This window comes from Rhinatrema bivittatum, chromosome 3 (assembly GCF_901001135.1).
Source record: "Rhinatrema bivittatum chromosome 3, aRhiBiv1.1, whole genome shotgun sequence".
Classification (NCBI taxonomy): Eukaryota; Metazoa; Chordata; class Amphibia; order Gymnophiona; family Rhinatrematidae; genus Rhinatrema; species Rhinatrema bivittatum.
The window spans coordinates 174,705,444-174,720,986 of record NC_042617.1 but is presented as its reverse complement, the minus strand read 5'-3'; the positions used below and the strand labels follow the sequence as shown (position 1 = coordinate 174,720,986).

Here is a 15,543-nt window from a genome sequence, read left to right as displayed (position 1 = left end):
GAGGTCGGGGGGGGGAACGCGGAATTGGTCGAGGAGTCAGTGGGAGGGGGCTGAAGATATTGGGGGGGCTTGGGGAGAGGGGCTTCCATATGTACTTACTGTTGACTTTAATTTTATTTTTGGGGAATCGGGGCTACCTCGACCGGTGGCCTTGGGTTTAAACAGGGGTCAGCAATAACCCCCGCTCAACCTCCCTGTTTGGCCGTAGTTTTTACATTTTTTTCCCTGACACGTTAACTGTGCGGCAGGAGCCTTGAGACCTGTGTTAGGGTCCCGGGCCTCCTACCGCACATATAATGCATGCCAGGGAGGTGTTGTTGTTTTATTGCAGTTGACCACCTTCTCGATTGGCGGGGAAAAAAATATTTGTATAGAATTTATCTAGTGATGATCTTCTTTGCATGCATTTGCATTATTCATGCATGTAGATTGCATGCAAAGAAAGTTATTGTAATAGGGGAGGGTATCTGGGCAGGGACATGCAAAATATTGCATATATCGTATGATATCACGATAGTGCACGATGTATATATGCGATATAATGCGTAGGGCCTATTATCAGGTGTTGAGGTCCTAATACGATTTGGAAAATGACCCTGTAAACTGGCTAAGTTAACCGGTTAATACTGAATATTGGAGTTAGCCGGTTAACTTAGCTGGCTAACTTAGATCTTCCCAGTTACACCCTCGGAACTCCCCTAACTTAGGAGGCTAGAATTTAACCAGATATGTCCCTAAATATTCATTTAGCCAGCTAACTTCTGAGTTAGTCGGCTAAATACTTTTGAATATGGACCTCATTGTTTTTAAGAATGGCTTCTACCATTTTGCTGGGTACCACCATGAGACTCACTGGTCTGTATTTTTCAGAATCACTTCTGGTGCCCTTTTTAAAAATTGGTATCACTTTGGCCACCTTTCAATCTTTAATAATCGTGGCTGTTTTAAATGATATTTATTTATTTTATTAAAACATTTTTTTCTATCGCATTATCTACTTATCTAAACTCTAGAATTCTGGAGTGGATGTCATCTGGTTCCAGTGATTTGTTAGCTCAATTTGACAAGCTAAAGATAATTATATCCTTTGTTGTTGCAGATATTTCTTATAGTTGCTCAGAATCTTAACCATTAAAGAATGTTTCAGTTGTGGGTATGTTCCCAACATTTTCTTCCATAAACACCAGGATAAATAATTAATTCAGTTTTTCTGCTATTTCCTTGTCCTCCCTGAGCACTCCTTTTGCCTCTCAGTCAACTTGCAGCCCAAACTGACTCTCTCACAGGCTTTTTGCCTTGAATGTACTTGTAAAAGTTTTTATTGCTAATTTTTGCCTCACTAGCAAGCTTTTTCTTAAAGTCTCTCTTGGCCTGTTTAACTACTGTTTTTCATTTAACTTGCCACTACTTATGCTGTAGCCTGTTTTCATCATTTGGGTCTGCTCGCCATTTTTTGAACAGTGCCCTTTTAGCTTTAACTGCCTCCTTTACCTCATCATTAAAACACACTGGCAGTCGTTTGGTCTATTTTCAACCTTTTTTAATACATGGAATACATTTTATCTGGACTTCCAAAATGGTATTTTTAAATAATATCCATACCTCATGCAAACTTTTAACCCTAGCAACTGCTCTTTTTTAGTTTTTTCCTCATTCTATCATAGTTTCCCTTTTTAAAGTTATATGCTACTTTAATAGTTTTACTTAATTTTTTCTCTCTAGTGATTATGTCAGATTTGATTGCATTATGATCACTGTTGCATAGCGGCCCCACCACAGTAATCTCTCCTACCAAATCATGTGCTCCACTTAGGACTAGATATAAAGTAGGTGCCCCTCTTGTCATTTCTAGGACCAGCTGTTCTATGAACTGTAAAGTTATCCTTCTAAATGGCTACCTGGCTATATTCAAAGCCATATGTGGCTAAATTCTAGCCTCATAATGACTTATGCGGCTAGAATTCAGCAGCATAAATTGGGGTGTTGCAGGGGCAGGCGGGAGGTGTTTCTGAGTGGAGAAGAGTTAGCTGCATAAGTTATACTTATCCACTAACTTTAAGATAGCTGGAGATATTCAGTGGTGCAGCCGCGCCACTGAATATCCTGTTAAGTTAGCCAGATAGCTATATCTGGCTAACTTAAATAGCAGTTCCATGGCAGAATATCAGCCCCTTAATCTCTCTAGCATGTCCCAATAAAACATTGACCCAATCAATACTTGGGTAATTGAAATCTACAATTTTTATTGTGTTTGCCAAATTTATTTGCTTTTTAAATTTCAGCTGGCATTTTACTGCCTGTTTCTTCATTTTGGCCAGTAGTATATACCCACTACTCGTCACACATGGAATTTCTATCCATAAGGATTCCACTCTGTTATCTTTTACATATAGTGCCACCCCTACACCAATTTGATCTGCCCTATCACGTTGATATAATTTATACCCTTGTATCACAGTGTTCAATTGGTTATCCTCCATCCTCATGTTTCTGAAAAGCTTCTAATGTCTACATCCTTGTATAATGCCATTCATTCTAACTCACCAATCTTACTGTTCAAACTTCTGGCATTCGCATACAGACATTTAAAATATGTTTTTAATTTGTATTTTCATTTCTCTTTGTATTCACAACCTGCTTGTTAGTAAATGAAACAGGTAATTTAGAGTCATTCACTTCTGGGTGCTATTTATCTACATCAGTCTAGCTTACTTCAGCCTAAAACACAACCTCTCTACTGAGGTATATTAACTTCCCTGTTTGGAAGTATCTATGGAAGATACATCCCTCCCAACCATGTGTTTATGAGCAACTGTAGGCTTTCACCCATGATCTAATTTAAAAGCTGCTCGATCTCCTTTTTAAATGTTAGTGCCAGTAGCGCGTGGAAAAGGGGGAATTTCTGAGAATGCAACCCTGGAGGTTCTGGATTTCAGTTTCCTACCTAAGATCCTAAATTTAGCCTCCAGATCCTCCCTCCCACACTTTTCTATGTCAGTGGTATCTATATTTACCACGACAATTGGCCCCACTCAGCACTCTGTAAAATCTTATTTAGCTGGCGCATGAATTCCGCCAGCTTCGCACTCAGAGAGCAAGTTACCAAGTGATCTACATGCCCACCAGGCACCTAATTCTTCCATCCTGAACACATGGCCTTGGAGATACATCCTCAGTTTAAAATGAAAGTGCAAAATGTGACAAATAAGGCAAATTTGTTTTATTTGGAGGACTCCAAAATGAATTGGCCCCTCGAATGAAACAAATCTTATTCATTAGTTTTGTTTTAAACAAATGCATCGGGCCTAGGTCTAGACCCAAATCCAGGGCCTTGCCTACAGCATAGGCCAAGGCCCAAAGCCGGGGCCGTGGTATATGCCCTAGGGAAGTCCCTGGATTTGGGCCTAGGCTGAGGCACCAGCATCATGCTTGGGCATAGGCCAAGGCCCAAAGTAAGGACCACCATCTAGGCCTGAGAACGATACTGGGGTCTCGGCAGAGGCCCAAGGCTGGTGTCTCGGCCAAGACCCCTGAAAATAAAAAACCCGAAAAAACCCCTTACCTGATCCGTACATCAAAATGGTGCCATCTGCGACCCCAGCAGACACCATCACTGTGCTTTGAGAAGAAGAAAGAAGTAGACGCGTGAAGAGAAGCTTCCAGGCCTGGGTTCTGAATCTTGGGCTTGACCCTGGGCTGAGGCCCCGGCATCTGGCCTGGGTCTAGGCCTAGGCCCTGGTGTTGGGACCCAGCTTCAGTGTCAGGTTGTGGCATCGGGCTCGAGCTGGGGCTGAGGCCGGGACCCCAGCATTGGGACCCTGCCTCCGGGCCAGGCCACAGCATCGGGCCTGGGTCCGGGCTCTGGCAGAGGCCCAGGCATTGGCCCTAGGACTAGACTGAAGCCTCAGCCTTGCATATGCTGAGGCTGCAGTGATCCCCACCGTCGGCAAGTGGAGTGGGCTGATAGGCAGAGGCTACTGGAGCTTCACCTATACCAGCCCTCGTTCCCCGCAGGTTGAGCCTTTGGGTGCCGGGGCTGGCAGGACTTACGTGGGCCTCGAGATAGTTGGTTCAGCCCAGAGACAGCAGGCGAGGAATGGTGTAGTCCTATTCTGGACTGAGTAAGATTCTGTAAACTCGGGCGCCAATGAAACCAAGGCAGACTGAGAGCGCTCGAGCAAAGGTAGGCCAAAGCCTAATAAGTCCCCATCCAGGGAGTAGGCGGAAGAGGCGTCCAATGGTAGGCTTGAGTCAGGGCTGGCGGCAATCCAGGGGCTGTGGCAAGTGATGCTGAGGTCTGATCACGGAGATAGTCGATAGCGTAGTCAATCAAAGCTGAGGTCTGAACACGGAGAAGTGAATAGCGTAGTCGGACAAAGCGAAGGTCAGAGTCTAAGTCAATAGTGTAGTCTGACAAAGCGAAGGTCAAGGGCTGGAGATAGGCAATATGTGGTCAGGTGAAGCAAAGGTCTGGGTCTGGAGATAGGCTATAGCATAGTCAGGCAAAGCGAAGTCAAAGTCCGTGTAATCAATCCGAAGCATAGGCAGGGCAGGAACGAGGAAACAGGAACAATGAGGATCAGGAACGTAGAGTAGAGGCGAATCTCTTAGCAGCGAGTACTCGACCAGCGAGGAGAGCTGTTGCAAAGGCAACACTATGGAGCAGGGCCTGAGCTTAAATTGAAGAGGTTAACGTCATCATCCGGGGCCATGGCCAGGTTCCCGCCGCAGTCATTGCATAAGGATCAGCGATGCGTGTGCGAACACCTAGGGAGGAGAGCAGCGCAGGTAGTGGCGTCTCTCCGCGGGCCACGCAGAGAGGCCCGACAAGCAGTAGCATCATGACTTGGAAAGCTGGGGACTGTGGCAGAGCTGGAGGCACCGAAGGGGACCCGAAGTCGGAGCTGGTGGTCCACCGCCACTAGCGAGGAAGAACCAGAGGCTGGAGTCTTTGTGGAAAGGTGAGGGGGCCGTGCCGCGGGTCTGCTCGGATGGCATGCGAAACAGGAAGATGGAGAAAAACAAAGAAATGAACATAAAATAAGACAAAACAGAAAACCAAGTGAGAAACACTGTAAGTGAATGAAAATAACTAAATTATCTATCTGCACACATAACAAAGGGCAACATTTGTTTTACTTTTGAAAGGAAAATGTTAAATAATTGAAAGATTATCAGTAAACATAAGTTTTGTTGTGCACATGAGGCAATTTATGACAACAGGCAAATTTTATGCAAATATGCCACAGAATCACTTCAGAATCTCAAAACTGTGCCACAGAATCTTGGAACCCTTGCCACAGAAATTACCCCTCACCTGCCACAAAAAAAACAGGGTCCTTGAGTATGTACATAGGGAGAGCAATATTCAAAGGGATTTAGGTGGGTAAAAAGTGTGTTGCCTGCATAAATCACCTATTTGAAACCTGCTCCCCCGTATGTGAGTAAAAGAATGTGTGCAGTTCCATAAGGCACGTACTTTTAGCCGCATTGTAATACAGGCACTCCTGGAGTGGGGTTAGATGGGGGAAGAAAAGTATACACGTAGCTTTGGATTTTCAACGAGAGGGTTATGATAGAAACATTTAAATGCCACAAAAGATATAAATGCACAAGAAGCAAATGTTTGTCAATGGAACGAATGCTTTATCTGGAATGAGAGGTGACAGTATAAGGTTCCAAGATTGTGAAATATGTCTTCATGGAAAAAGTGGTGGATGCATGGAATGATCTCCCAGGGCAGGTAGTAGAGACCAAACCAGTAGACAAATTAAAAAAAAATAAAAACATGGGACAAGTGAAGAAATGAGGAGAGAGCCGAAGATCTACCTGATTCTATGCCATGGCATACCAGGAATGAACTTGAACAGACTATATGGGCTGTTAACGGTCATAATCCATTTCTGTTTATCTAATTTTTCCTTATATTTTCCCCCCTTTGATTAAAAAATGTCTAGATCATTTTTTAAATGAAATTTTAAGGGAAGAATCCTACATGGGACTCAGCATCCAGTATATCCAAGCCTCACCCCTAACAGGAATTTCTTTCTAGAGATGTATAATGATATAACAGCCATGCCCTGTAATAGAAATACCTTTAGACTATGGTGGGGCTATATTAGGTGTAATACTGTACACTGCTGCTTGTGTACAGCTTTGCTATGAATAATTTTGGTGACCAACACTGCTGCAGCTTAACTTTTCTGGTGTTTTGAGAAGTTGAATTTTGTCCTAAACTTTCCCTTTATCTCTTCCCTATGTGCTTGTTCATCAGGGTGTGGTATGCTTCAACGCCAAGCTGAAAATCCTGGAGCACCGCCAACAGAGAATCGGAGAGGTCAGGGCTAAATATGAGTGGCTGATGAAGGAGCTGGAAGTGACCAAACAGTATCTGATGCTGGATCCTAATAAATGGCTCAGCGAATGTAAGCATTTTGCCCTATTAGCTGTAAAGAGCAAACTTACCTCAGTCAAGTTTATCCTTACAGTAGCTCGTGGACTGCCACGGTCTATCTCATTCCCCTTAGGTTCAGTCACAGATGTACTCCCTCTTAGATGGCCTGGCTTGTGGCTTCTTTGGACTGAAAATAGACAGGCTGGACCCTTGGAGTTAGTATTCAAAATAATAAACTTTTACTGCAATCAAGAAAAAAAAAATCTTTAAAAGTCCAGTTCACAAAGCTAATCTTCAGATAATCTAAATACACACACAAAAAAAAGGTCCAATTGCCTTTTCCTCTCTCAATGATTTCATAACCCTTTCTGGTGATAGAAAACTCCTCTCTTTCCTTGAGTGGGCAGGAATTTGGTAGCAAAATATTCCTTCCCCCATCTATGGAAAAAAAGTCCCTCCAACAAGGGGAAAAAAAACAAAAGCCACTACTCCTCTAGCACAAGACACTGCTGACTCCTCCTGATTTCTTTGCATCAGGGGAAAACAGTTGCTTATCCTGCCCTTCCTCAGGCTGGGGTGGCTTCCCTCCTGGGTAGGAACAGCTCTCAAAAATAACTCAGGCCAAGAAAAGACAAAACTCCTTCAGGATGTCTTCTCCCTCCTGAAGAAAGTCCTTGCCAGGTCCATGAGGGCACTGGTGAAGGCAGCGTCCCAAATCACTGAATAGGCTGTGAGGTCTAAAGGGCCCACTGGTATTCTCTTCCACAACTAAGAAGAACATCTGCAGCACTACACATGCACCTTCCAAATTTATAGGGGCTGACTGACCAGTCCAGACTAGCCTCTAAAAAACATGGCGTCCGTAGGAATAGTCTGCCAGTTGCTGGAATTTAACCCCTAAGGGCAGACTTGTTGGTAAGGGATCAAAACATCCCTTACGCTTATAAAATATATGTCTCCGCATATAACTCAGGGATATTACACACACACACGTTACAATTATTATGCACCCAAAGTATATGTGTGTAACTTCACAAAATGGTGGAGAAAGTATGTGTTTTGCTGCATTACAAAAATATGCATTTTCTGACACACTTGTGCATATTTTCGGGGCAGAAATACACGGTATTCTATAAACCGTGTGGCTGCCACCACACCGTTTATAAAATACTAGTAGTAAAAGCCTGTCCAAAGGTGGAGAAATTCAGTGAAGTGTAGGAAGTGTGTAATTGAGATGTGTGGTAGTAGAATCACAGCCCCATTTCCCACCCCCTTTTTCCCTTATCCCCCTTTCCAAAGCCCCTTTGACCCTCACCCTGCATCTTTCATTTTCTTTCCCCACCCGATCCGCTCACTAGCCCTGGTTCCCTCCTACTCATCCTGGTTCTCCCTCCTTCGGAAAAATGCCAGAGAAGGAATTATAATCCTGTCACAAAACACCATCACAAGATGTGCCAAATCCCACTCCCACAGGTATTGGAATCAGAATGTGAACTAACCCAACTAAGAAGTGACAGTCCAGTAGGGCTCATAATAGTATATCGACTCTCTCCGAATAATATCTTGTCAATTCAATAACTACTAGAAGTGATCACAGACCTGACGCTAAGATTCACCAAACATGATCATGGCTGACTCTATTTTATATATAGAAAAGCCAACAGCGCTCATGGCCAACTTCCTGACCACATGGTTGACACTGTCTCTCAACCAGGCTGTTAAATCTCCCATACATAAGAATGGATTCATACTAGACTTGGTCGTCCACATGAGAGTAGAAAACCCAAAACATCAAGCAAACGGCATTAAGACACCATTCTCTTGGACTGATTACTCACTAATTACGTTCTGTCTGCACAGTGATTTTAAACAGGCAGAAACAATGATCTTTGAAAGTAATCCAAAATAAGAAAGCTCAGACTCTGGAAAACCTGCTAAAGGCACTAGAATTTCTGCCAATGGATGACAACTTATTATGTAACAGACCAAGTAAATGTGTAGAATGAAAACCTAGCAAAAGCCTTAGACAACATCAAACACCCCCTCCCCCCTAAAAAAAAAAAAAAGACCTATACCCTTCCCATAGACGCTTATCTTGGTACTCCCAAGAACTTCGAGCCCTAAAACGCCAAGGGCAAAAATTAGAAGGGAAATAGTGCAAAATGCTCCATGGAAAGGATAGAATTAAATGCAAATTGCACATATCACAAGGCTGTAACAAAGACCTAAAGGGGCGGATTTTAAGAGCCCCGCTCGCATAAATCCGGGCGGATTTACGCGAGCAGGGTCCTGCGCGCCGGTGCGCCTATGTTCAATAGGCCTACCGGCGCGGGCAGAGCCCCGGGACTTGCGTAAGTCCCAGGGTTTTCCGAGGGGGCGTGTCGGAGGCGTGTCGGGGGCGGGCCCGATCCGCGCAGCGTTTTCGGGGCGGGGCGTAGCGTTTCGGGGGCGGGCCCGGGGGCGTGGTTATGGCCCGGGGCGGTCCAGGGGCATGGCCGCGCCCTCCGGACCCGCCCCTAGGTCGCGTCCCGGCGTGCTAGCGGCCCGCTGGCGCGCGGGGATTTACACCTCCCTCCGGGAGGTGTAAATCCCTCGACAAAGGTAAGGGGGGGTTTAGACAGGGCCGGGCGGGTGGGTTAGGTAGGGGAAGGGAGGGGAAGGTGAGGGGAGGGCAAAAGAAAGTTCCCTCCGAGGCCGCTCCGATTTCGGAGCGGCCTCGGAGGGAATGGAGGTAGGCTGCGCGGCTCGGCGCGCGCCGGCTATACGGAATCGGTAGCCTTGCGCGCGCCGATCCAGGATTTTAGCGGATACGCGCGTATCTACTAAAATCCAGCGTACTTTTGTTTGCGCCTGATGCACCAACAAAAGTACGCCAAATCGCGCTTTTTGAAAATCTACCCCAAAAAGCATAGAGGTAGATCTTAAAAATCCGGAATCAGCGCATGCAAGGCTGTGAAAATCGGCAGCCTGCACGCGCCGAGCCGCGCAGCCTGCCTCCGTTCCCTCCGAGGCCGCTCCGATTTCGGAGCGGCCTCGGAGGGAACTTTCCTTCCACGTCCCTCCACCTTCCCCTCCCTTCCCCTATCTACCCCACCCCCCAGCCCTACCTAAATCCCCCCCCCTACCTTTTGTTGTGCAAGTTATGCCTGCTTGAAGCAGGCGTAACCTGCGTGCACCGCCTCGGCATCCCCCGGCACAGGCCGCAATGCCAGGGGACTCGGGACCGCCCGCCTCCGAACCATCGGCACACCCCCGGACACGCCCCAGACACGCCCCCGCCCCTTTTACGAAGCCCCGGGACTTACGCGCATCCAGGGGCTTTGCACACGCCGGCGGCCTATGCAAAATAGGGGCACCGGCGTGCGAGTGCCCTGCGTGCGTAAATCCGGCAGGATTTACGCACGCAGGGCTTTTAAAATCTAGCCCATATTGCACAAGTCACAAACCCAACCAAGAAACTATTTGAAATAATAAATGGTTTGATAAAACCATCACCACAACAACATTTTACCCCTAAATCTAAACTAACAACAAACAAAATTGTCTCCTTCTTTGAGAATAAAATCAAAGACACCATCAAGACATCTCTCACCTGGAGACAAAGATGAGTGTTACTTCATCATTTATTACTCCAGAAGAATAAGCATCATTTACCCCAACCATGGAAGGAAACAAGTGTCACAAAGGCTCTAACCTCATTACATCCAACAACTTACACATTTGATCCATGCCCACCCAAGTTTGTAAAGCTAGCAAGTGAGGGCCTCATAGCATGGGCATCCAAAATGATAAATTCCTCCCTCACTGAGGGCCTGCTTCTTAGAGATCTAAAAAATAGCTATTGTGCAGCCACTAATTTAAAAAAAGATAACTCTGGATCCAGACAAACCTGAAAACTAATGCCTGGTGTCCAATATCCCTTTCCTAGGGAAATTAATAGAACAATCAGTAAGAGCTCAACTGAATGACTGGCTAGCTAAAAAAAATAAATAAATAACAGGCTTGACCCAAAGCGATCCAGATTCAGAAAAAGTCACAGAACAGAGCCAATCCCCATCACCTTATTATATGTTCTCATGAGGTAGAAGCCAGGCAGTGGTGCTGGTGCTATTGGATTTCTTTGCAACACCATAGGATCTTAATATGTTATCTCAACTAGCAGACGTTAGTCTAATTCAGTGTTTCTCAACCAATGTGCCAAGACCCGTTCCTGTGGCTCAGTGCCGGCAGCCTCCCCTCTGGGCTCAGGCTGGATTCTGTTGAGACAGTGCCCCACATCTCTTGCTTGCTGCTTCAGCCCCTCCCTTCCTGCCCCCCACGGTAACCGGCACTGAGGAAGACCAGAGGAGAGGGGCAGGAACAGGGAGTCCAGACAGCAGCAGTGCTCCCTGCTCCAGCCCTTCCCCTCTTGTCCACTCCCCACCTGCTGCCTGGAGTACAGGGCTCTTCTCTGCTGAGCTCTGTTTCCTTGGAGAGTCACTGCTTCAGGCCTTAGGTGTCTGTGCTGCAGGGACTTTTGGCTCAGATGACCACAGAGTAGGAGGTCAGATAGGGGTGCAGCCAGGTGAGCATGATTTGTGGGAAAGGAAGGGGGGTGAATGCTGAAAGGGCATGATGGGAGAAGATGTGAATGCTTAGGGGGGGGAGGGCAGTGTTAAAGATGTAGCTGTTAAGGGAGATTAGGAGCGTGCAGCTGACTCTGGTTGGCCCACAGGGCTGTCCTAAAGTTAGCTGGTTTGACATAACCGGTTAACTTAATCAGGGAATATCCCCGTTAAGTTAGCGGGGTAGCTATATCCCGCTAACTTAACTAGCCACTCCACAGCTGAATATCAGCCTCCCAAATTTTACATAATTCTTGCTCTCCCACCTCCTCACTGACAAGAGAGCAGACTTTTTAACCTGTGTCTGTTATCCTGCAAGCTTCAATCTGACATCTGAACATGCAGAATCAGACTGAAGCTGGCATAGAAGGTACACACAGGTAAGAAAACACTGCCCTTCACTTTCTAGTGGGAAGAAGGGGAAATAGTGTAAGATTACCAGAGTTCTGGTTGACATATTCCCTGTAGTGCAAGTAGTGAGGGTGCAGTTCATTTTAGTGGGAGGGAGGAAGTCTGGTGGACTGTCCCCCCATGGAAGATTTTAGTAATCTATTCTCAAAATGTATCTGAAAGTACATTCTTTGTTAACACAAAATAATTGGGGGCCCAATATCAAAGCCTCCAGGCTGGTGGGTATATCCCTCATACAAGAGAATTAATTATGTGCAGAAAGTCAAAATTAGCCAACAAAATTAAACTCTTCCCAAAATGTAAATTCTACATGGGAGACATATCAAGGTAAGAGACTTTGATTTGTGTCCCACTATATTTTATACTGATGAGTTATTAATATTCTCTATCAGGCAATACAACTTTCCAGCCTTTGATGTCTCTGGCTTGCTTTTCTGGCTGATTGTGTCTTTTTTTCTCATTCTCAGGTCTTCTCTATTACGTTTTTTTGTTTTTTTTTGTTTCCTCTCTCTTTCTCTGGTGCCTTTTCTTTCTGCTTTGTCTCTTTCCTTAAGTAGATATTTAATACTTTCTTTTTACTTGATGCTCTCCTCTTTCTCCTACTCGTTCTCTCCTCCATTCATCATTCCTTTTCTCTTTCATTATCTCCCAGAATTCTCCCCCCTCAAATTTAGGGTCCTCTCTCTCTCTTATCCCTTTTCTCTCCCTATTCCTGAGTCATTTTCCATTTCTATCTTCCTAGTACCTGTCCTTTTTCCCTCTCCATCAACCTTTCTTCTTCTCTTTCAGTCCCTGGTCTTCTTTCTCTCTTCTGCCCCCTGATACCTCCCCCTTCATACCTGATCTCCCCTCTCTCTCTCCCTTCCTCCTCCTCCCATCCTCTCCTTCCCCCTCCCCTAGTATGGCCCAGTTTTTCCTTTCAATCCTGTGTGCCTTCCTCACTGCCAGCAGGAGCAGCGGTGTATAATACTGGGTCGGTATCCTGTGCTTCTACCCATGCATTCTAGCCTGCCCCAAAACGCCTCCCGACCACCCCCAGAACGTCTCTGGCTTATGCATCTAAATCCTATGGCACTGAATATCCCCAGCTAGCTATTTAGATGGATAACTTTTCAGTTATCCATCTAAATGGCTTTTGAATATTGACCTCTGGTTTTGCTGTGCCACAAAAAGTGAGCAAACTTGAAAGTGTGCCATAAAATAAAAAAGGATGAGAAGCCTTGGCCTAATTGACAAGGTCCTAACCTGGTTCAATTCCTGTCACATAGGCAACAATCTGTGCATTTTGCTGATACCAGAGCAGCAAACTGAATCTTAAACTGTGTGGTCCCCCAGGGCCCCATACTGTCACCAATGTTCTTCAATATATTCCTCAAACCACTGGCACAGCTGATCCAAACTTTTAACATCTGTGCAGATGATGTACAGTTCGTGCTACCAATGGAACCTAACCCACAAACAACTATAATTGTATGATGTACAATTGCTTCACTACTGTAGAGAGATTGCAAGGGGCCAAATGTAGGCAGTGATGAAGTGTTAGAACAATCTGTATTGTAAGATATATATTTACATCTGACATAAAAAGCAAGGCCTGGATTGCTGCACATAATGAGGGTAATTTTGAAACAGCCCATATATGCACATAAGTTCACTTTGAAAATATTCCAGTAATTGTACATATTCACTCACATGAAGTTACACTTTCTCTGTAGAGGGCATAATTTATGTGTTCACACTTATGTGCATCGGAGTAACTTTTTTAAGGAGTTACATGCATAAAAGTAGCATATATTATAGCAATTTTAAAAAGCCCATTTATGCCCAAAACATTTTGAAAATTCAGCCTTATGGAGTGAATTTTTTTAAAGGAGTTATGCATATAAATATAGCAATTTTCAAAAGCCCATTTATGTGTGTAAAACCTTTTGAAAATTACCACTAGACTTTTTAAAAATCAAACAATATCCACATAAGTGTTGACTCCGCCCCACCTTCACCCTCCAACATACTTTTCTTCAATATGATTAAGAGTGTACATAATACAGGGTTATGCGCATACTTTTACATACTCTGAGCCCAGGTTAATTTTAGAACAGCCATTTACACACTTAAAACTTGGTTCTTTGTGCTCAAATGTCTTTGAAATTTAGCTCCAATTCGTATAATTTTTTTATACACAACATTGTTTTCTATGAAATCTATTATGTGTTTAAAAAAAGGGACTAAAATATATTAGTTTACTGTGAGAACAAGGCTTGCTTCCAAGTGCACAGCAGTTAATTATAAAGTTTTGTACACCACAAAGTAAAAAAAAGGCAGTAGCTCAGGGTGACACAGGAGAAGAGAGGGTGGAGACAGCATGGGAAGGGAAGAGCAGTGGCTCCCAAATTTTTCATGAAGTAAAATATGGAGTTGTAATAAAGCAAGCAAAACACCTGGAGGTCAGGATGCTACCGGATAAAAACAACTCATCTGATTCACTTTAACAGAACTTACTAAAATCTACATAAGATGCCAGCAGTTGTGTATTTGTAAGAGCAGACCCTGTAAAACTTAAATAAGCGTGAGTCTTTCTGGATTGCAACATCCTGCTTTCAAGGAATACTGCCACCAACATTTGCACCAATGCATGCGGGCCCACGCTGACATTTCAGAGGGAGGCATAGGGGTGGGAAGAAAGCATCGAATCTAGCCCTTATCCTTTTGCTCATGGCCCTCATCGGCGCACTAACTTGCCTTCCTCTTCTTCTCCTTTCTCCGCAGTCGACCTGGAGCAAGCGTATGAGACAGACTCCCTGGAGTACCTGGAGGCTCTCGAGTGTGTGACTGAGCGCCTAGAGAACCGTGTCAACTTCTGCAAGGCCCACCTCATGATGATCACGTGCTTTGACATCACCTCCAGACGCCGATAAAACAAACACTGTAAAATAAATAAATAAATAAAGACTGAATTCCTCCCTTTGCTACAACACCCAAAGGCAATGGAAAGAGGCCGAAGGCTGGCATTAAGTGACTCTGGACTGTGTACGAGAAAGAAGGAAAGAAAGGAGAGGTTTTTTTTTTAAATTTATTTATCGAGAGACAACTTAGAAAAACAAGCATATGTGTATATATATATATCAAAACAGAGCGTTGAGACTTAAAGATGTCTAGAAGACTGAATGAGCACTTTGAGGAACTTTTAAGGTTGTGTTTGTAAATACAGACTGCCGATAGATGTGACCCCCTCTTTCCCCTGCGTAAGCTGAGGAAGGGGAAGCAAGGGAGGGCTGGATGTAGGACTGCTGCTGAGGGCTGGAAAATATTAATAATAATACACAGAAAGACTGTCTAAGTGCCTTGCAAATCTTTATTATCCAAACATGTATGTTCATACTTTCTTGTGTACAGATGGTGCTAGTAGAGAAAAGAACGAAAGAAAAAAAATCACTTTTTTAAATGTATTTACAGCTTGTTTTCTCTTGGTGTTTTACTCTACTTCTGACTTGCTGTTTATAAGTAACTTGTGTTTGTAGAGATATTTCCTATTTGGATTGGCATATGAATAAATGTTTATTGTCTTTTATGGTTAACAGAGTAAGGCCACTCAAAGAGAGTTTTAGTTGGATGGTTGCTAGCTGACATTTTGCCTTCATATTTCTTTTCTGTGTTCTGGTGAAGTTTTGATGGTCGTCATATCTCCTCAGATGGAAGCAGTCATTGCTTTCGTCTGCTGGGCATGGGTGTCGTGCAACAAAAATTCAATTAATGATCCAGTCTAAGATTGGAAGATAGATTGAATACAATGGGGAAAACCCATTCTGGCTTTGATGATCTGGTTTTACCCGCTCATAAAAACCCCTTGATAATATACAGTACCAGCCGGTTCACACTTTCCTATAATTAATTCTGAATTTTATTTGCAACTTTTCCTTAACAACTTCATGTTTCTTTCTTTTCTTATTAAGGCAAGAGGAAGAAAAATACATTTCATATTTGATCTCATATTTCATTTGTGTACTTGTGTATGGGGGAAGAGAGGTGCTGCTGCAGCATTCATTGTTATTTTTCCCCTATTTCTTCTCCTACATTTTGTGTAGCACCTGATGATCGCTCTAAGTATGAGGAAAACTCAGCAGTTTCTGAAGAGGA

The 15,543-nt window shown here is 44.3% G+C and overlaps 1 protein-coding gene across 1 annotated transcript in view; it reads left to right on the top strand.

The window, feature by feature from the left end:
- Positions 1-14,977, top strand: part of KIF26B (kinesin family member 26B) — a 905,724-nt gene extending 890,747 nt beyond the window's left edge. Inside the window, 2 exon segments of the mRNA XM_029593952.1 lie at positions 6,275-6,425; positions 14,176-14,977. Coding sequence (XP_029449812.1) covers positions 6,275-6,425; positions 14,176-14,324 — 300 coding nt within the window. The 3' untranslated portion in view covers positions 14,325-14,977.
- Positions 14,978-15,543: the final 566 nt, after the last annotated feature.